Genomic DNA, 23,008 nt, shown 5'->3' with positions numbered 1-23,008 from the left:
TTGGGGGAGCCCAGTCATCACACCATGAGGACACTTAAGCAGCCCTAGGGAGAGTCCCACATTGTGAAGACCTGATATCTCCTACCAACAGCCAGCAAGGAACTGAGGCTTAGTGATAGTTTTTTGCTTAAACTTGACTAGGTCAGATAATTCGGTCAAACATTATTCTGGGTGTGCTTGTGAGAGTATTATTTGAATTGGTAGACTGAGTAAAGCTGATTGCCCTCTCAGTATGGGTGCACCACATCTGGATCACCTGAAGACCTGAAAAACAAAAAGTTTAAGAGGGAACTTTTTCTGCCTGACTGCTTGAACTTAAACATTGGTCTTTTCCTGCCTTAGAACTTGAGCTAAAATATTGGCCTTCTTGTGTCTTAAGCCTGTCAACTTTTGGACTGGAACTGATACCACCAACTCTTCTGTACGTAAAGCTTCAGATTTGAACTGGACCTATACCATTGGTTTTCCTGGATCTCCAGCTTGCTGACTGCAGGTCTTGAGACTTCTCAGTCTCCATAATCATGTGAGCCAATTCTTTTTTAAAAATATAGTTTATATAAAAAGTAAGCTAGAGAGAGAGAGAGAGAGAGAGAGAGAGGAGATTCACCTCCCCAAGGTAAGGGAGGGGGCCAAGGCTAGGAAACATGGTGACCCTGGCTCAAGGAGCCAAATGGTCAGACCATGGATTAGCAAAGCAATGGTGAATGGAGAGAGATAGAGAGAGAGAGATATTCACCTCCCCAAGGTAGGGGAGAGGGCCAAAGCCAAGAAACATGACAGTCATGGCTCAAAGAGCCACGTGGAGACACCAGAGTTTAGCAAAGCAATGGCCAAAATCATGTGAGACAATTCTTATTATATATATATAATATACATAATATATTATATATAATATACACAATATATTATATATTATACATAATATATTATATATAATATACATAATATATTATATATAATATATATAATATATTATATATACAATATACATAATATATTATATATATAATATACATAATATATTATATATAATATACATAATATATTATATATATAATATACATAATATATTATATATATATAAAGAGAGAGAGAGAGCGAGAATACATACATACATATATATCTCCATCAGTCCTATTAGTCCTGTTTCTTTGGAGAACCCTGACTAACACAGTCTTTTGCCAACAGCCATGTGAGAGAGCCATCTTGGAAGCCCCAGTTAAGCCTTCAGATGACTAACCTGAACTGACATCTTGACTGTTAATGCATGGGAGATGCTGAGCCAGAACTCTCAGCAAAGCCACTTCTAAATTCTTGACCACACAAAGTATGTGAGATAATAAGTGCTCATTGTTTTTTGTTTTGTTTTGTTTTTTTGTTTTGAATTGGAGTCTCACTCCGTCACCCAGACTGGAGTGCAGTGGCCACTCCCGGCCACCGCAGCCTCGACCTGCTGGGCTCCAGCGATCCTTCCGTCTCAGCCTTCCAAGTAGCTGGAACTACAGGCGTGCGCTACCACACCCGGCTAAATTTTTGATTTATTGAAGAGATGAGGTCTCGCCAAGTTGCCCAGGCGGATCTGGAACCCGCAGGCTCAGGTAATCCACTCACCTCAGCCTCCCAAAGCGCAGGATTACAGGCTGAGCTACCGAGTCCGGTTCAGCTCTCTCTTAATGTCAGTAGTTTGGTGTCTATTCTTCTGGTTTCTGTGCACTGCTCTACAACCTGTGTCGTTTTAACTTAAATTCATCTCTTTAGGACATTTCCAAGTCAGTGGATATTACACCTTGTGTATCCTTTCTGATGCACACACAGGCAACTCACAGTTTGCATGTAACAGTTAATTTAGTCCTCTCTATCTGCTGACATTTAAATCATTTCCAATTTCTTTTGCTGCAATAAAGCTCTGAAAGCATTCTTAATAATGTTTAATTGTGCAAGTATTTTCACTCTTGAAAGCACAAAATATATTTTCTAAAATTTACATATACACATGAAAAACAGAGAAAAATAGAGAAAGTATGATAGCAAAAATGAAAATTGGGCATGGCCTAATGTACAGTGTTAAATAAAGAACATAAATCTTATCCACAACGTTATGCACAATGTAGAAAACAACACGCAATGGACAGGAATCAGACGGCACCCTGCACAATGGATTGCCAGACAAGGTGCTAGTGTTAAGCACATTTTTCCTGGAAGTTACAGTGATTTTGATATTGTTTTAATACTACAGGAACAGTAAAAGTTCACAGAGAAGGCACAGTGTTCACGGACTAGAATGTCCTCAAGAGAACAAACTGTTCTGTTTCCTCAGTAAGATGCACATCTGACGTGCCCCAACACATCATGTTTGAAAGGGAGGGACTCAGGTCATCCTTGAGCCACAGCCCAGGATGTGGCCAAATGCCACCCCCTCGAGGTGGCAAAGCCATCAGTGTCTGCCAGCCAGGGGTGGGTGGCCTATGCCAGCAGGCCAGGCCCAGGAACTCCAACCACACCTGAACCCCCAAAACTCTACTTTTGTAAATTTTGCTGTTTTACTGGAGTTTTTACCCCACTAGGGTAAAAAGTTTTCACTGTTTTAATCCTCTAAAGTTTACAAACAATTATTTTGGCTGGATGGACAAAGGCAACTTGGGAAATGTCAGATGGCAAAGGAAATATTCAGCCACAAGGATTCCTGATAGAAAATAACCAGTGGGCCCACCTGCTGTAGACAAGAGCCCCCAAAGGATGTGCGATTAGCAAGCAAGAGTGTGCAGAGAAATCTCTCTTCCAAGGCACGTATCAGCTACAAAGGGAAAGACAGTGAGTCTGCAGGGGACCAACTCAGAGATGCCACCTACACCTGTGACCAAGGTTCACTGAGGTTTGCGGTAGCTGCATGGAGGAAGACACAGCATCACCTCTGAGGCATTCTGTCCCAAGTGCAAAACCTCAGTCCCACAACAAGAATGTAGCAGACAAACCCAAACTAAAACAATCAACAGCTGGGTGCAGTGGTTCACGCTTGTGATCCTAGCACTTTGGGAGGCAGAGACCAGATGATTGCCTGAACTCAGGGGTTCAAGACCAGCTGAGCAATATGGTGAGAACGCGTCTCTACAATAAATCAAAAAATTAGTCGGGTGAGGTTGTGCATGCCTGTGGTTCCAGCTACCTAGAAGGCCGAAGGATCACTTGAGCCCAGCAGGTCGAGGCTGCGGTGGCCATGAGCATGCCACTGCACTCCAGCCTGGGCAACAGAGTGAGACTCGGACTCAAAAAAAGGACACTCAACAAAACAACTGATCAGTGCTCTATCTCCAACCTGAGGACACGAAAGGGGCCCAAAAAGGGTGAGCAGCAGTCTAGGTTTAATTCACAGTACTGCACAATGTAAATCCCTAGCTCTGAGCCTTGTTCTGAGCTTACAAGACATGAATATCAGGGAAGGCTGGGTGGGGGTATATGGAAACTCTCTGCATCAGTTTTGTACCATTCCTGTAAGTCTAACATTAGTTCAATGCCAAAAAAAAGAAAGAAAAGTTCCTGAACTGTCCAAGATCACACCTGCAGGACAGTACTGCCATGCTCTCAGCCACGGGTGGAAGGCCAGGGGCTTCAGGGGAGCCCATGGAAGCTCTTGGGGGCCTTCCTCTAGCTAAGGGGGCTGCAGCTCCAGGCCTTCCGGGGTCACACACAGGAAATGTTTCTTAAAAGAAATAGCGGAGAAAACAGCTGTGACCAAGTTAAGAAGCACACTTGCCTCAATGTTCACAGAAGCAAGCCAGGTGTGTTCTGGAGGGACAGTCAGCTCTTAAGAGCTTGCCGACCACCCAAGCACGGCTGCACTAAGACCCCCAAACGGCTTGGAGGAAATGGGAAGAGGGGGCTGCACTGTGCCCCATGGCTTGAGGGACAGCAAGGGGACAAGGGCACTGAGGCCACTCCAACTTGGCTTCTGAGGTGGCTGGCCGCCCCGAGGCCTGGAGATCAAGAGTGGAGGTCCAGAAAGATGCCTGCGGAGACATCTCCACCTCAGCTGTTGCAGCCTTTCCCCTCAACTCCTCTTCCCCCTCCCTCTGAGTACCTAATTCCTCAGACAGAACCACATTCAGTGAGCCAAGAGGCAATCCTCAAATGCCAGGGCTGGAGGCTGTCCACCTTCCTATGAAGCGACGGACAACGGCTCTGGACACCACATTCACCCCCTCTCCCGGGGGTGGCCCAGAGCAGGTGACTGCCTCTCCAGGTCAAAGCTCTTCCTCTGTGGATGGAGACATGTGTGGCGCCCGCATATCCTGCAGGCCTGGACCTGGCACCGTGGCAAGCACAGCCCCAACAAGCACGAGCAGTTGTGCAGTCATGACCCAGCAGCCCTGGGCCCACCGTCACATCATACCATATGCCTTCGCAGAGGCAGGAGTGTGCCTAGCTCTTCCTCCTTCTTCTTCATCCTCTGGGTGTGCTCTCTCCATTCCCGCAGCACTCTTTTATCTCTGGAGAAAATATGCCATCATGTCAATGCCACAAGTTCAAAGCCACTTTAGGCAAAATCTACAAAGATGTCAACTTGTCACCTTTATAGCTTCACACAAGCAGCCTTTACTCCTGGCCCACCTGTCTCCAGAAGGGCCACGCTGGGTGGGCATGCACACTTTCGGGTGGGATTCTCAACCACAGTGCCTTTCCTCCCCACACAGATGGGCAAAGCAAGGAATGCTGGGTTGCATCTCGAGGTTCTCTGTGGATGGGTGCTGCCTGCAAGGACTGATGCCGAGGGCCAGCCCCAACAAGTCCCAGTTCCTCAGGAAAAGGCAACAGGACCCCTTCAGGGAAGGGCACGGGCTGGGGCTGCCACTCCAAGCACCAGCACCAGGAGTTGGGAGGCTTGGCCTTTGGGCACCTGTCTACATAAGGTCTGTCTGTGGAAGATCGGAGACTGTTTCTGAGGTCGTTTCCTTTGAGATACTTGAGGTTCGCTTTTTTAAAGGGCATCTTCAGTCTTGTCCCGGTCCCCAGGCAGAATCACTTGATGCCTCACCTCAGGACCTCCCCTGAGGGTGAGAACCTCTTGATGCCTCACCTCAGGACCTCCCCTGAAGCTTGTCACGAGGGGCTGGGGAAGCATGAAGTCCCCGAGAGCCCTCACCAAACCTAGGGCTTCGCCTCTCCAGCCCAGGGACCTTCTGCCTACCTGGATCTCCCATGAACTCCTGGAGTCGTGCCCCCTCTCCATCCTGCCCCCCAGTCTGGCCTCCTCCTCTCTCCCCTTCTCAGCAGACAATGCCGTTGCTGGCCCCGGCACCTGGGCACCGCCTGCGTTATCCTGGTCTTTCCCGCCTGCCTGCACCCTGAGCTCTGCTCTCCCTCCTGGCAGTGGCAGCGGCTTGGCTCTCCTGGGCTCCTCCCAGCCTTCCAACCACTTTCCTGGCGAGGTCTCCACGCTGAGCTGGTGCTACCTCAGATCACAGCCATCCCCAGGCCCCACCACTGCGGCCCAGGGGGTCTCTGCAGCCTTCTCACGTGGGCCCCCGACCCCAACCCCAGCTGGGCTGTTGGGCCCCAAGTCCTCTGCTCGGCAGTGTGTGTGCGTCGGCCCCACCACACTCCTGGACAAGGGACTCCACCTAGTGTCGCCACCTCTTGGTCACACGTCAGGAAGCCAAGGGGTGACGCTGTTCGCTGGGTGACATTAAGGGGACCCAGGCCATGACGAGTTGACCTGGCCGCTTTCCCAGAAGGCCACAGGACAATGGCTCAGGGCTCAAGGCAGGACAGTGAAGGGGGGGATCCCTTGCTTTTTGGATTCCAGAACGCTTTTCAGCAAAGGTGTGCAGTGACGTCTGGGTCCCAAGCCTGATGTTCAGGGCAAGAGTGCGCTTCTGCCTGCTGCGCTGCACCGGGGGCAGAGGGTCTCCCTGCCCATCATGCGGATCACAGGCCGTGGCCAAGAGGGTGGGGGTGAGTGGGACTCACAGGAAGACAAGGTGCAGAGCAGGTGACGGAGGTGCTTACCCACGGTGCCTCGAAGACCAGTTTCAGAAAACGGCGCCAGAAAGTCGGCACAGCTGGAACTGAGGCAAGGGGAGTGGGACCCGCCCGCAGAGAGGAAAGGAGGAGTCGCTGGGCAGCACAGTGGGTGGGCACTCGGCAGGCGGGCGGAGCCAGAGGGACTTGCCTTGCACAGTGGCCACTGGGCCCAGCTCTGTAGAGCCACAGAGGGACACAGAGGGAGGACTGTGTTGACACCAAAGGAAAGCCTTGCAGGTGCTCCCTGAACCGCAGCAGCTGGGGCCAGTGTCCAGTGTGACCCAGAACAACAGGGTTGGCTGATCCTGGGCAGCCCAGGCCACGCCCCCACGTCAGGATGGTAGGCAGGAAAGATGGAACCAGGGGCTAATACCACCCACCCTTTTACTGAAGGAAAAGACAACCAACTACACTGCCTGTCTGGATGCTAGGTGATAGCTGCACACTATCACAGAAGCTGTTTTGTGAGCACAGTTTATCCACAGTGTCACGAAAGAAAACAGGGGAGTGGTTTCAGGAAGGTTTATTCATGAAGGAGAGGGAGCAGGTGAGCCACAGGAACAATGTAAGAGTCCAGGGCTGGCCAGGACCGGGTTGCAGCCATCCCCAGGCCTGCAAGATAGATCAGGCAAGGAGAGCTTGCTGGTACCCGGAAGGAGAGAGAAGGTGGACTGAGCCAGCCTCAGGCAGCTCACCGACAGGCCAGGGGAGTCAAGACTCTGCCCTCGCTCTCCTCCTCCTCCTCGGCCTCCTGCTGGGGGTTCCCACTGTCCAAAGTCAACTTCGAGGAGAGGGGCACAGAGGGATTGTGGATGTGGTCCAGGCTGGCCAGGCTCCTGGGGCCCAGAGAGGGTTGGCGTCAGGTAGCCAGTGGAGCTGGAGGACAGAGAAGCACTGAGGACAGGCCATGAGTGGCCCCTTGGCCAGCGAGCTGTCCAGCACACACCCAATGGGGTGGGGACGCTAGTGGTGGGTCACAGCAACATAAGAATGAACCTCATTGACAACTGTTCCATTTCAAATAGCAGTCCCTAGAAAAGGCCTGGGCCAAGTGAGACAAAAAGAGAAGGAAAGGGTTGAAGGAAGAGTAAGAAACTAAGTAAAAGGACAAGAAAGAAGGCAGGGACCAGCACAAAAGAATGACTGTACACGGCTGCCCCCGTGACTATCCCATGAAGAGGTCTCAGTGGCTGCAAACACACAAAGCCATGTGCTCAAGCACCACGGGAGGAGCAAGTCCACTTGCCAGGAGCAGCCAGCTTCCCCACAAAGAGGAAACAGATCCCATGTCAGCAACGGCGAGGACAGAAGGGACTCAACACTTCCCCCAGGGCCTGGCAATAAAATCGCAACTTGGCCCCAAGTCTAGGCATGCAGCGGGCTGGCCACCAGGCCCCTTGCCTTTGCTCTGCAGACTCACCGTTTCCGCTGCTCCATCAGCAACTGCTTCTCCCGGAGTTCTCTGAGAGCCGCTGCTCGACTCTCTTCCAATCTCTGTGCTCGAATCACTGTCTGGTGCGGTGATGAGAGATCAGGTAAGATGTTCTTGAAGGAGGATGTCTTCCTTCTAAAGTTACACAATGTTTTTAGCTGAATATTTAACAAAACCCTGTGATGGTAATCCCTCCCTGTCAGAGAAGGGACCCTCTGAAAATCACAATTTATTCATAAAAAATTGTGTATTTATTCTTACATGTTTAAACTTCAGGCACCTTCAAAGTACTCTCCATTTGACACAATGCATCTATCGAGATGCTTTTTCCACTGCTCAAAACAGTTCTTCAACTTGTCGATTTTGATGCCGTTTAGTATTTCTGTCATTTTTTTTCACCTCTTCCCCCTAACGTTTCCCTTTGAGGGCATTTTTCATCCGGGAAAACAAAAAAAGTTGCTCAGGGAAAGATCGGGTGAATAGCAAGGGTGGGGCACGGGGTCACCTCTGCTGTCCTGCTGGCTTCCTTTGGGGAGAATACAGTAGCTGGCCGTTTTTGGTCAAAAACTGCTGAACACTCAGCACAGTGTGGGCAGGTTGTTCATGTAAATCATCCATCATGAAATGGGCAACCGTATTAAAATAATCTCCCCCCAAAATTCACTGAAACTGAATGCAGTCTCTCACAACAAAGCTAGCTGGTACACTGATGCCCATGGGTTCCTAGAACACTCACTTAGTAGGGGAAGCCTGTACTACATGGGGCCTGCCCTCCAAAAGATAATTCCAGTTTTGGGGTCTTCCCTCATATGAGACACAACATTACCAAACAAACACTTATAAAGGTGAAAGCAGGGCTTATGGATCAACTGTACATCTGAGCTATCATAATTATTACAAGCTGTAGTTACCCAACAGAAACCCACAGCAATGACCTGTGTTAACTCTAGGAAACATCATAAAGATGAATGGATTGCAGCAGGACACTGCACCCCAAACGACCCTACTGTCTGCCAGCTGCTTTCACAGTCAGCTCAGTCAATGCACCTGAAGGGCGCAACCTCGAGCAGCTGCTCTGGACCCACTTGAGTCTGAAGCAGTGCCCTTGTCTGACCTGGACAGAGGCACCCAGAGAAGCAACAAGGGGGCTTCGCGAGCAGCTCACTTGGGCTGGAAGAACTGGCATGCTCTGGAGTTTGGGTGCAGGGAGTGGGCTTTGGCAGAGTCAGAAATCCCACTTCCGGGTGGCATGGGAATAGGAAGTCAGTGATAGAAAGGACCCTCAACATGTGCCTGGCCTCTGTAAACACATGAGTCAGCTACTGGGTCTCCCTCAAGGGAAGCCAGCAGGACAGCAGAGGTGACAGTCAGTATCATGATAGGGTCACACAGTGCTGAGGACGTCCTCTGCTTGCTGCTCAAAGGGAACTGACAGACATGCCCTGGTACTTCCTTCCAGCAAAATGCCTACTGAAGCATCGAGGCAGAGACGGTGACTCTGAGCACAGAGCTTAGAGCTAACCACATTCCAGAATACAAGGCTTTCTCACTACAACTGTATATACCAAAGTAGCTGAAGAAATACAGCTAGAAGCCCTGTCAAGTCTTCCCTCTGAAACTAAACATCCCACCCAGAGGGAAAGGTCCAGCCCGTTCCACAGCCTGCCCTGGCTCGAAAGCTCACATCAACAGCATGTCCCAGGAGGCCATGTCATAGTGGTCACAACCAGGTGCATGTCCTCCCTCCCACTTATCTTCCATACCCACACATGAATGACAGCAGCTGCTCCAGCAGGGGTCACCCAGGGCACGTGCTGGGTGGTGGTTTTAACACACTACATTTGGGAGAACAGACAGCTTCAGATTCTCGGGAATGTCAGATCCCCCCCCGCAGTGTTGAGCGTCCTGAGAAGGGGGAGGAGCAGCACTGGCAGGCCAGACGGACATCAAGAATCAGCCTGGGCAGGGACATCCTCTAACACTCTAGCTCCATGTTTGATGACTAGGATGCCTTTAATTCCCTTCCCTGATATAATTTGGGATTTGGGGATCAGACCATCACTGAATTACCTATTATCGGATTACCTATCTTTATATTACATTGCTTTCCTGACAAGTATTTTTGACACTGGCAATGAGTTTTATAAGTATACTCAAGCCCGGTGGTCCAGCTGGTGGCTCAAGGTAACTTAGTGTTCTTCAACGCCATGCCACACGTGGCTCACTGTGACTTAGCTCTTAACTCCCTAGAATGCATCTTCAAGAACAATTTTCTGAAACTGTGTGACAGTGGTGTTTTCTGAGGACATATCTGTGGCCTTTGCACATAAACTGCACCTTGGCTGGGAAAGGAATTGGGGATCACAATCAGCTGTCCTCAAAGCTCAACTTGAGCGGTGCCATATATCCTAGCATTCTGTGGGCACAGAGAAGACGTGTGAGGGGCACTTCACCGTTGGTCTCACTCACTCATTCATTATTCAACTGCATTCCTGAGGGCCCAAGTCAGGCAGGGCCAGGGCCACCCTCCTCAGGTCTCCCATGCCCCTCACCGAATCCAGACACACCCGAGGGGACAGCAGTCTCACTTCCGGAGATGGGGGGGGGCTCAGACAGGCTGAACAACTGCGGCTCCCCCTATCCCTGCTGCCCCTCAGCCAGAGAACGCTGAGCAACATAGCTTCCCAAGCCACAGATCACCAGGAAGGCCCCATTGTCCTGAGGACCACATCTCAGAGCTTCTCCTAAACATCTGTGACTCCACAATAACTTGACCAGGTGAAGAAATTGAGGTGTGAATAATAGATGGGACCCTACAACCACCCAACTGGGTGGGGAAACTGAGGCATAGAGTAGTTCCATAAAGCTAGCCCTGGTGCAGAGGCATCAAACCGAGCCATGGGGCAGGGGCTCCAGTCTGAGGCCTCCTGGTCAGAGGTTCCAGTTCTCCACCTCAACTTCCCAAGCCACCTACGCATCTCCAAAGGGCAGGATCTGGTATCTAAATCTGATATACTGATAAAATTATAAGAACTATTAATAAGCTTATCACAACTTACTTCAGTTATTATTCATAACAATAAATAAATAAATAAAGGGAGGGAGAAAAGAGGTTTCTAAGTAGCAGGCTTGTGCATTCCTGCCCTTCCAACACGTGACTCTCTGGACTGGGAGCATGGCCATCGTTTCAGAACCTCCAAGGCCATGCTGTAGCTGGAAACCTGCAGTGCATGCTGCCATTACTTCCCAAGGCCTAATCTGTTAGTAGTAACTTCAAAGACTTTTTTTTAAGTTAAAAAGTGTTCAAGCCGGGCTCGGTGGCTCAGCCTGTCATCCCGTGCCTTTGGGAGGCTGAGGTGAGTGGATTGCCTGAGCCCACAGGTTCGAGACCCACCTGGGCAGCGAGACCCCATCTCTACAATAAATAAAAAAAAAAAATCAGTCAGACGTGGTAGTTCATGCCTGTAATTCCGGCTACTTGGAAGGCTGAGGCGGAAGGATCGCCGGAGCCCAGCAGGTCGAGGCTACGGTGGCCGGGAGCAGCCACTGCACTCCAGTCTGGGCAACAGAGTGAGACTCCAACTCAAAGAAAAAAAAAGCGTTCAAACCTCCAGAGCAACTGAAAGATCAGAGCAGTGAACACCTACCCCCTTCAGGCAGAGCCCACTGGGACGGTTCAGTACCCCAGACACACTGTGCTTCTGCTCACATTGTCCAGTAGGGTGGAGCTCTAGAGGATCACAAACCACTGTGGACTCCAAGATTTCTTCATCCCCAAGAGTTGATTATTGCCCCCTAAGATATGATAACACTCTCCTTGAGAAGGCATGATCTAGGTCTTCCAATTATTACTTTTCCACTTTCTCTGTATATTTACACATATATTTACACACATGCACACCACACACACACACACATATGCACACTGCACATGCACACCACACACACTACACCCACAACTTGAGTTTTTCTTACATGAGACCTCTTGTGGAGCCTGTGTCCCTAGGACCCTTGTCCTAGGTAACTTTAATCCTAACCCAGGGTCAGTATTCACTGCACAGTAAATGATGGCAACGAGAAGGGACATTTTAAAATGTGGACCTGATGTTTTAAAAAGTAATTTAAAATACTTTTATCAATTTGCAAAGATCAAGAAGATACATATTTACTTCTAAGTTTTACCTGAAAATGTGTCTTGGCTTTGGCAGTTCTTTCTCAGTACTTAATGCTGCCTTGAGATTTGGAGGTAATTCAATCGGTAAGAGCTGATTTTCAAGAACTCTGGCTTTTTCATTCTCCACGATTTCCTGCCTCAGCTTCCAGAAGCGCTTGATCTCCTCCTCGCTGGGCCAGCACTCTGAAGAGTCAGTGGACTTTCTGAGTTCACGCAGGTCTAGCTTTTCAACCGGTGGGGAAAAGCCTGCTTTTTCTTTTAACACAGCCTCCTTCAGATGCTGAGAATTAATTCCTCCTTCACTAGATGCACATGCTCCAGGTAACTCCAACACGGGACTGTCACTTAGGTCACTCAGATTCATCTTTGTAGCTGATGACCTCTCTAGAGAATAAAATGCCGCTTTAGTAGCTTCTAGGTCCAACCGACCTCACTGACGAAGGCCTAGAAGATGGGCGGGGGTATCCAGCTTCCCTTGCCCACTGGCTCAAGCGCCCTCTCAATTCCCTGATCATGAGAGTTCTCGCCTGCTCACACAACACCACGCCACTACAGAACGCTGCAGAGTAAATGAAAACATGATGTTCTGCTTGAAGAGGGCCTGGCCTTTCTACACGTCTTGCCACTTTGGAGTCACTTTTTGCATGTGTACACAGGGCAGTCTTGCAACATTTAACCAACATTTCCTCTTCCCCCAAATCATTCAGAATCTTTTATTGCTAATTTTTAGCCCAGTATGCCTGCTTTTCTTGTTTGGTGGCACTTGTGTTGACTCTCTGGAAACACAATGTCAGAGAGGAGACCCAGGTGCCGCGGCAGCCACTGGTACCTGCTATCCCTCTATGTGCACCACACGCTCAAGGGGAGGCTGAGGGGGACCCCGCACAGGCACCACAACAGACCTAAGTGCAGCGACACTGCACCCCTTACTGCCAGACACTCCCGACTGCTACATGCTCGGGCCTGTATTTTTGGTTTTGTTTTTAAAGGAAAACAGCTTTAAAATGGGCAAACACATGCTTTAAAAGGCCCAAAGCAGCTATACAACTCTCCTGGGCACAAGTGACCAGAAACGTGCGTATTTGACCAGTTTGCATGTAGTCAATGACTTGGAGACAGAGACAAAACTGAAATTCATGAAAATGTAAGCAAAGAGGAAGAGTGGGCACGGGTCCTGAGGTATGTATAATGTCCACGTCCGACTCCCACCCCAGTGCTTGGTTGAGGCCTCCTCCTGAGGGTTGATGTGTAATTCTGCAGCACTTCAGGCCTGCCTTGATGTGTGAGGAGGTGGCGGTGAGAGGTGTGTGGGAGGCCCGTGCAGTGGCAGCAGAGGCTGCCTGGAAGTTGTGATAAGAACAGAACAAGGAAAGTAGCTACTGGACCGGCAGCACAGAGGACACTGGGCACCTGGCAGGAGCAGGGGGCAAGTAGCTGAGGCCATGGGTAGCTGAGGAGAGACAAGAGTAGGGGCCTGGAGACAGCCAGGATGAGCAGGATGGAGGGAAGAGCTGTTGGGCACAACTGGGTCTGGGATGCAGGGAGTTCATGGAGATATGGACAGACCCCAGTGGAAGAGTGTCATAAAAGAGAGAAGTTGACGGTTTTGATGAAAGACATCTAAGTCTGCAGAATATTTAAGAAGGTTGAATCTGAGCCAAATGTGAGTGACCTAGGCCTGTGGCACCATCCCAAGGGTTCCTGAGACCATAAGCCTACTATAGTTGAACTGCAGTTGGTTATATACATATCTCAGGAAGACAGAGGTTGGAAAAGCCATAAATCAATACATGTGGGATTCACACTGGTTTGGCGCAGGAAGGTGGGACTTCTTGGGGGAGGGGGCCTTGCAGGTCATAGGTGGATTTAAAGATTTTCTCTAAGGAATTTGAAATCAGTGAAAGAAATGTCACTTAAGATAAGGGGCTGCTTGAGGAAGTTAAGTTTTCTTGATATACAGATGAAGCTTCATAGGCAGTAGCCCTGAGAGAAAATAGACAGCAAATATCTAGTTCCTCTGGGGATCTTGGGGAAGGAGATTCCATACAGATGCGAATTTCTTCAAGAGGTGGCTTTACAGGGTAATAAAATATTTTTTATTTCCTTCTTAATCTGTTATATGATGTCATGCCAGCATGTTAGAAAGTAAGCCTTATTATATAGGCCTAAAAACCAGCCCAATGAGACTTAATAGGGCATGACTCTCCAAGTCCCCTAGTTAGGACTTTGGCAAGAGAGAAGACAAAAAGGCTAGAGTTTAGTCCTCAAGGACCTGCTCCAGATTGAAGGAGACTAAAGGAATAGGAAAGTGGATGTACTACTTGATCCTGGATTAGATCCCAGGCTAGGAAAAATCTAGTGAATGACATTATTAGGACATTTGACCAGGTGTGAGGAAAGCCTGTTAAGTGGCTGATGGAAGTTATCAGTGAGACACTCCTGGTTTTGATGAACGGACTGTGGTTATGTGTGTGTTACCTCCATCTGAGGGTGAAGGAGCAGGATGCCTGGAGTTTCTCTCAACTGTTTTAGGGAATGCGCATGCACACTCAGACCTTGAGAGGAAAGGAAGCAGTCAGGCGCCTGTGGCCAGCAGCAGCGGCTGCACTATTGAGTGTGCAGCGCCCATCAACTTCTCTGTACCATCCTTGCAACTTTTTTTTTGAGTTTGAAATCATTGCAAAATACAAAGTTAAAAATAAGCCCCTTCCCTTATGCCATAAGTCTCCTTCAGGGAGCCAGCCACAGGACTCTTCCTCCTGAGCTGTCTCCCTTATACAAGCCACCAAATAAAGCCTTGTGTGGGAACTGTTTGTCTCACGTCAATTTCTACTACAGGACAGCCTAAGAACCCACAGCTGGTAATAGTTTCAAACATATGCATTTCATTTAAGTATAGAAAGTATGTCTTAAATAGTAACATTTTAGGTATTCTGAAGTTAATGTTTCAAAGTATTTACTTTTCTGGTGGGCATTCATTATGATTCTCCTTTATTGCAATTTTGCTTTACTTTTCTGAGTGTAACTACAATGCCTACACGAGGTCAGGACATATCACGAGCATTTGAAAACACCTAGCTGGCTGGTATGTTGAAAAAGTGGAATAGTTTAGCTAGTACCCACCCAAAAGGTGGTAGAACAAAACATGTTTATAAAGCCATTTTATGCTAATTATCTGTATCTAGCTAAGAATAAGAGATATTTCATTGTGCTATTGATCCCACGAACTTTTATCAAAATCCGCTAGAGATAAGATCTTTAATGGGCACTGAGATGTAAATTCATGAACACAATCAAGGGAAAGACAGAGCTGACTGGGTCAGCATGGAAATTTGGTATGCTACGTAAGCTCAGCAGAGGACAACATGAGGCTCCTCTTCCCATGACCTTCCATAAAGAGAAGACAGGTTCTTTCCTGATTTTTAAAAAGTTCTAACTTCGGTTTTCACGTATCTTGTCATAAATCATAGATCTACAAACCTTGAGAAGTCAAATCTCTGCAAAGGGAGTGCTCTACTGCACAGATCCGCAGGAAGGTCTGGATAGCTACCAATCCCTTCTGCAAAACAAGCTGAGGAGGGAATTCCAGAGGGCAATGTCTTAAGTTCAATGCTTTTAGAGTGGTCACTTTCCCTGTAATACAGAAGAAAAACTACCATAATTTTACATAATGTTCCATGGAATGAAAACAAGAAAGACATAACTGTAACTGTTTTCACATTAAAAAAAAATTATTCTATCAGCATTTGGGATCAAATGATATGACAGACGTACAAGATCTGCTTTAAAACTAACTCTGCTGGGGAGACAGGTTCTACAAATTAAGACCAGGCTAGTTACAAATAAATAAATAAACAAACAAACAAAACAGAAGCAGCAATAATAACCAGGCAAAATTTAGAATACAAAACTGGTAAATACTATATTATCTAAAATGCCCATTTTCAATGTAAAAACTGCAAGACATGCAAAGTAAAGGAAACTGACTATACTCAGGAAATAAGGAGATAACAAACTCTCTATGGGCAGGCTCAGATGTAGGGTTTAACAGACTTCAAAGCTGCCACTTAAACACATTCAAGGAAATGAAGAAAGTCATGTTTAAATGATTAGAGGAAAATACAATAAACTGCCTCAGCAAATATGAAATGCCAATAAAAACAGATTATCTGAATGCTTGGAGACCATGGAAACATTCGTCCCTGAGGAATAAGACTTCCGTGGTGCACAGACTGATCAGGAGGCCAACCTGTGCTGGGCGGCCACCAGCCTCAGGGCGATGCGAAGTGCCGTATGGAAACATTGCTAGGGCCCAGCCCTACAGCATCTTTTAGGGGAGCCCAGGATTCAATGTAAAAGGCAGATTCTTGATTTTTGGAGATCCAGATATTCTACCTTCCAGCTATCCTTGCTTTTTTGCATACATAGTATCAGGTCCTAAAAAACTGCAAATGCTTTGTTGGCCTTGTTCATTAATCCCTGATCTCAGTGGTCCTGCTGGAAAATGGAGAATAAAGTAGAAGCTGCCAAACAACAACTGATGCTGGTGAAGATGTGGAGAAAAGGGAACACATCTACACTGTTAGTGGGAATGCAAGCTAGTTCAACCTCTATGGAAAACCGTGTGGTGATTTCTAAAAGAACTAAAAATTGACCTTCCACATGACCCAGTAATTCCTCTACAGGGAATATACCCAGAGGAATGCAAATCATTCCACAAAAAAGATATCTGCACATGGATGTTTATTGCAGCACTATTCACAATAGCAGAAACATGGAACCAACTGTGCTACCCACTGAAACTGGACTGGATAAAAAAAATTGGTACATATACACGATGGAATATTATGTAGCCATAAAGAAGGACAAACATATGGACTTTGCAGCAACTTGGATGGATTTAGAGTCTATCATACTCAGTGATCTACCACAGAAACAAAAAACAGAGTACCATATGTTCTCACGCATAAGTGGACCCTGAACATTTACCGTAATACTCTAAGAAAGGGATTGGCAGTAGCGGGACACTGCCAGGGTGGGGGTGGGGACACAACATCAATAAGGGTATCTGATCTCAAACCAGGCAAAGTGGGGACCAAAGGGAGGCCCAAACTTTACCTGTACGATGTCCATTTGTATACCTAATCCTGAATTGTATCTCATATCTTTAAGATAAAATAAAATAAAATTTTTAAAAAGTAGAAACTACTCATCTAAATGAAATTGGTCTCCTTATAAAATTCTGTGATGAATTCTTATAGTGCTGTGTTACCTTATTGATTTTTAATCTTCTAACATACTCAAATTTTTTTTTCTCCATCTCTTGAGATGTAAGTTTGCTAACCTGCTTTCTCTAAAACTCTGTAGGGGCTTTAGTCATAACTTGTTTCATTTACAAAGACACAATTTAATCCAACTGTTCTTTCATTTTTTTTGCTGTTTTTTGTTTTTGTATTTAGAGATAGGGTCTCACTCTGTCACTCAGGTTGGAGTATAGAGTGCAATCATAGCTCACTGCAGCCTTAAACTCCTAGGCTCAAGCAATCTTCCTGTCTCAGCCCCTCAAGTAGCTAGGACCACAGATGAATGCCACAATGCCAGGCTGATTTTATTTTATTGTAGAGACAGGGTCTTGCTATGTTGCCCAGACTGGTCTTGAACTCTTGGCCTCAAGCAATTCTCCTTAGCCTCCCAAAGTGCTTGGATGTATAGGTATGAACCACTATACCCAGCCCCAACTGTTCTTTTAAGCTAGTGAGTTTTACCTGACTCATGGCTAAGATTTTAAAATCAAAGCTTAAAATCTTATTGTCTGTACTTTCTATTTGTTTTTGCTTTTTTTTTTTTTTTTGAGTTGGAGTCTTACTCTGTTGCCCAGACTGGAGTGCAGTGGCTGCTCCAGGTCACCGCAGCCTCGACCTGCTGGGCTCCGGCGATTCTTTCGCTTCAGCCTTCCAAGTAGCTGGAACTACAGGCGCGCGCTACCACGCCCGGTTAAGTTTGATTTATTGTAGAGATGCGGTCTCGTCAAGTTGCCCAGGCGGGTCGCGAAGTCTGTACTTTTATGTACACATGTATATATGTCTGTCTGTTGTCTATATGGTACCAAATTGACATAAATAAATGAATACTCATAAATTAACTAGTCAAAATGCTTTTCAAATTCATATACAAATATCTTAAGAATTTTAGACATTTTTGCCTGGGCCTACTGGTTGGACAGACGTATACTGTGTCTCTGATAGATGTTTTAAGGTAATAAAACTTGTTTCTGTGCTAGTTTTACATTTGTTTGGTTTATCTGTGAGCATATGGCTGTGATGTGGAGTCATCAGATTCTGAGGTCTAGACAAGTGGTCATGGTGAGCCTAAGAAACATGTGTGTCTCCAGCACAGCCTTGCCCTCCCTGGCCTAGCTGTGCTTCCTAGCCATGCTGGAGGAGCTGAATCCTCCAGGCATTGGCTCCACAGCTCTGTACTATGTCCTAGGCTCAGCTCTTGTATATCACAATTCAAACTGCTTACTTCCTGGGTATTTTTCACTGACAATCAGGGTTACTAAGGGTTAACAGTGTAATTAGTGTCTGTAATTAAAACTACTAGATATAAGAGAAACTATTCTATATACAAAGTATTTAAGGAAAGTAGGATGTTTTTGATAAGGAAGGTTATAAAGAAGGTACGGGGAATGTGATTTTTGTTAAAGAAAAGTAATTTTGCCTAGTTTAGATGTTTTTAAGGTTGTTTTAAATTGAAGGAATAAAAATGATAGATAAAACTGAATAAACATAGAATGTTGGGAAAATAAAGAGAATGGGAAACATTGTAAGAGGTTAGAAAAAGTTTATGGAAATCTTACTTTGTATGGGCAAAGCTGATTGAGATTCAATGGATCTATTTATCAGGTTTTACTGAACTTAGGTTTAGTATTAATAATACACTGATACAAGGGTAGAATTCAGTTTTATTTTTTAAAATAAGATTTTGAAGGAAAACCAAGCTGGGTCAGTGGCTCAGCCTGTAATCCCATGCTTTGGGAGGCCGAGGTGAGTGGATTGCCTGAGCCCATGGGTTCGAGACCCACCCGGACAACCTGGCGAGACCTCATCTCTACAATAAATCAAAAAATTAGCCAGGTGTGGTAGCGAGCGCCTGTAGTTCCAGCTACTTGGAAGGCTGAAGCGGAAGGATCACCAGAGCCCAGCAGGTCGAGGCTGCAGTGGCCAGGAGCGTGCCACTGCACTCCAATCTGAGCAACCCCAATCTGAGTAAGACCCCAACTCAAAAAAAACACAAAAACAAAAAACAGAGATTGCCAGATTGGATTAAAAAAGTAAAATCCAAATATAGACTGCCTACTGGCAATGTATTATAAATATAGGTAGTTTAAACACAGGTAAGTTGAAAGTAAAAGAAGGAAAAAACATACACTCATATGCAAAAAGCAAGCATAAAAAGGTTGACATGGCCATACTATATGTGCTGAATGTTCAACAGGCACACGACAAAGTTCAACATCATTAGCCATCAGAGAAATGCATATTAAAGCCACAATGAAGTACCGCTACACACCCATCAGAATACCCAAAATAAAAAGAATTACAACACCAAATGCTGGTGAGGATGTGGAGCAACTGGAACTCTCATATACTGTGGATGGGTATTTAGCATGGTACAACCACTTTGAAAAAAGTCTGTCAATTTCCTATTAAGAATGTCTACTTAAGATACAGCAATTCCACTCCTAGATGTTAATCCAAGGGACATGAAAACATATGTCCACAAAAAATTTGTACATAGTGTTCATAGTAGTTTTATTCATACTAGCTTAAAACGAAACTAGAGAAACTTCAGAGTTCATCAAGAGAATGGGTTACAGCAAAACAACTGTGGAATACTCACACAACAAAATAGCACCCAGCAATGAAAAAGAACAGACTGCTGATACATGCAACAACATGGATGAGTCTCAAAAGCATTCTGTTGAATGATAGGAGTCTTAAAATGAGTATATACTGTGTGACTCAATTAATATGAAGTTCTGAAAAGGGAAAAAACTCATCTATGGTAAAAAAAAAAATCAGGTGAGTGGTTGACTCTAGTGGTAGAGTGAGGGCATTAACTAGGAAGGGGCATGAGAGATCTCCCTAGGGTGATAGTTATGTTCTATATTTTGACTGGAGACCAGATTATACAATCAGATGTGCTTTTCAAAATTCACTTACATAATAGGATTTGTGCATTTCATTGTAACTTAATCCAAAGCAAGTTGAAACAAGGAAATAATAAGGCTTAGAGTGAAAATCAATTAAACATATAACAGAAAACTAATAAAAAACAAAATAAAATTTGTTTCTTCAGAAAGAGCAACAAAATTAATAAACTTATACTTTGATTTACCAATAAAAATAGAAGACTCAAACTAGCAAGATCAGAAATGAACAGGGAACATTAATTAAATCAGCCCTTACAGAAGCACCAAGAATGAAAAGGCCGTGCTATGAACAACTGCACGGCAACAGATTAGATCGTGCGACGAAGTAGGCAAATTCTTAGAAATGCACACGCCACCAAAACTGACTCGAGAAGAAAGAGAAGCCCTAAATAGATTACAACCAATACAGCAGCTGAAGAATGGTCCAAGATATCCAGGTCCTAATTTTTGGGACTTGTGAATGTTACCTTTATATGGCAAAAGGACCTTGGAGGAAGTGATTAAACCAAGGATCTTGAAAAGGGGAGATTAGCTTGGATTACACAGGTGGGGGCCTAAATGTAATCACAGGTGTCCTCAAGAGAGAGACAACACTAGGAGGGAAGGTGATGAGACAAAGTTATATCACTATCTTTGTGGATGGAAGAGGCCACCAGTCAAGAAAGATTAGGAACGTAGCTTAGAAGCCAGAAAAGACAAACAGTTTCCCCAAGGGCAACTGGAGAGAACTCAGCCCTGTGGGCACACTGATTTGAGCCTAGTGAAACTCGTTTCAGACTTCTGAGCTCCTTAACTATAAGAGAATAAATGTGTGTTGTCTTGAGCCACCATGTCTGTGGCAATTTATTAAAGCAGCAACAGGAAAGTAAACTCCTGGGTTCAAGGGCTCCTCCAGCCTCAGTCTCCCAAGTAGCTGTGACTACAGGCATATGCCACCACATTGGCTAATTATTTATTTTTTGGTAGAGACAGGGCCTTGCTATGTTGCCCAGGATGAAATCAAACTCCCAGCCTCAAGCAATCCTCCTGCCTCAGTCTCCCAAAGTGCTGGGATTACAGGCATGAGCCACTGCATGCAACCTAGTACCAAGAATAGAATAGGAGGAAACACTTCTCAACTAATTCTATGAAGCCAGTATTATCTTGATACAAAATCAAAGATATCATAAGAGACTACAGAACAATATCTGTTGTTAGACACACACCCTCAACAAAATATTAGTCAATCAAATACAGCAATATATAAAAAGAATTATACACTATGATCAAGTAGAATTTATCCCAGCATTGCAAAGTTGGTATGACATTTGAAATTCAATTAATGTAATACACCAAATCAATAGAAAAGACAAAACCCACCCACAGATCATCTCAGTAGATACATAAAAGCATCTGATATTCAAAACTCTCATACAATAAAGAACATTCAACAAACTAAGACCACAAGGAAACCTTCTTAATCTGATAAAGGGAATCTGTGAAAAACATACGCCTGGCATCATACGTCATGGTAAATAACTGGATGCTTTCCATAAATCAGGAATAAAAAGAGTGGTTCTTGTCACTTCTGTTTGACACTGTACTAGATGTTCTAGCCAGGGAAATTAGGCAAGAATAAAAAAGAAATAAAAGTCACATAGATCAGAAATGAAGAAATAAAACTACCTCATTTAATAGATTACATGATCCTGTATAGAAAATTCTAAAGAATCCACTAAAAAAAAATTTAAACTAATAAATGAGTTCGTGCCAGAAGAGGGAGGAGGGAGGGAAACATAACATCATAAGGATACCTGATCTCAAACCAGGGGAAGCAGAGACCAAAGGGAGGCCCAAACTTTACCTGCACGATGACCACTTGTACAACTAAGCATGAATTGTGTCCCACATTTTTTAAATAAAAATAAAATAAAATAAAAAACTATCCAGCAAGGTTACAGGATACAAGGTCAACATACAAAAATAAGTTTTTTTATGTGGGGTTTCATTTTGGAATGGTGAAAATTTTCTGAAATTGTGGGAAAAATGCACAATTCTATAAATACACAAAAAGCAGTTGTATACTTTAAATGGGTGAATTGTATAGTATATATCCTTAATAAAGCTGTTAAAAAAGAAACACTATTAGCATAAAAACTGGTAAAATGAGAAAACAGCCTGGAGTTTAGTTAATAATAATTATCCAGGTTGGCTTCTTAGTTTTGCACCATGATGATGTAAGATGCTAATGTTAGGAGAAATTAGGTAATGAGTATATAGAAACTCTCTGATTTATCTATGCAACTTTTCTGCAAATGTAAAATTATTCAAAAATTAAAACTTTATTTTAAAAAATGGCCTGTAATCCCAGCACTTTGGGAGGCCAAGGCAGGAGAAGCCCAGGAGTTCGAGAACCAGCCTGGGCAACATAGTGAGACCTTGGCTCTACAAAAAAATTTTAAAAATTAGCTAGGACTGGTGGTACATGCCTATAGTCCCATCTCCTCGGGAGGCTAAGGTAGAAGAATCACCCAAGCCCAGTAGGTTGAGGCTTCAATAAGCCATGATCACGTCACTACACTCCAGCCTGAATTACAAAGTGTAACTCTGACTCAAAAAAACCAAATAAATAAACATTTAAAATGGGGCTAATAGACTAAAAAGGATGGTATCTTAGTCCTTTGTGCTGCTATAACAGAATGCCTGAGACTGGGTAATTTATAATAAACACAAATTTATTGGCTCACGGTTCTAGAATCTGGGACATCCAAGATCTAGGGGCTGGCATCTGGTAAGGGCCTTTCTGCTTTGTCATCTCATGGCAGGAGGAAAAGAGAGAACAAGAGGAGGTTGAACTTGCCCTTTTATAATGGCAGCAATCATACCCATGACGGTGAGGCCCACATGGGCTACTTGCCTCTTAATACTGTTACGTGGCAATGGCAATTAAATTTCAACATGAGATCTGGATGGGACAAACATTCAAACCACAGCAGATAAAGATGGGTAGGTTAAGCAAACAGTAAAATATTATTGGGGTGGTAAATACAATTCAAAAGGTAACTTACAAAGTTTATTAAAAATAAACAATTAAAGCCGGGCTCGGTGGCTCAGCCTATAATCCTGCACCTTTGGGAGGCTGAGGTGAGTGGACTGCCTGAGCCCGCGGGTTTGAGACCCACCTGGCAGC

The 23,008-nt window shown here is 45.3% G+C and overlaps 1 protein-coding gene across 2 annotated transcripts in view; it reads right to left on the bottom strand.

Annotated features, from left to right (window-relative positions):
• LRRC27 (leucine rich repeat containing 27) overlaps window positions 1-23,008 on the bottom strand; it is a 51,603-nt gene that overhangs the window by 16,894 nt on the left and 11,701 nt on the right. The window contains exons 4-7 of one of the 2 annotated variants that reach the window (XM_008060221.2): window positions 15,105-15,257; window positions 11,633-12,008; window positions 7,439-7,585; window positions 4,388-4,484 (exon numbers count right to left, since the gene is read on the bottom strand). In XM_008060221.2, the coding sequence (XP_008058412.1) occupies window positions 4,388-4,484; window positions 7,439-7,585; window positions 11,633-12,008; window positions 15,105-15,257 (773 nt within the window). The remainder of the gene's footprint in view (window positions 1-4,387; window positions 4,485-7,438; window positions 7,586-11,632; window positions 12,009-15,104; window positions 15,258-23,008) is intronic. The other variant, XM_008060222.1, reaches the window with a different exon arrangement.

The sequence above is a fragment of the Carlito syrichta genome, unplaced genomic scaffold, assembly GCF_000164805.1.
Source record: "Carlito syrichta isolate Samal-C Ts95f unplaced genomic scaffold, Tarsius_syrichta-2.0.1 Scaffold304560, whole genome shotgun sequence".
NCBI lineage: Eukaryota > Metazoa > Chordata > Mammalia > Primates > Tarsiidae > Carlito > Carlito syrichta.
Note: the sequence above shows the minus strand (reverse complement) of the source record. Positions and strands in the feature narration are given on the sequence as shown.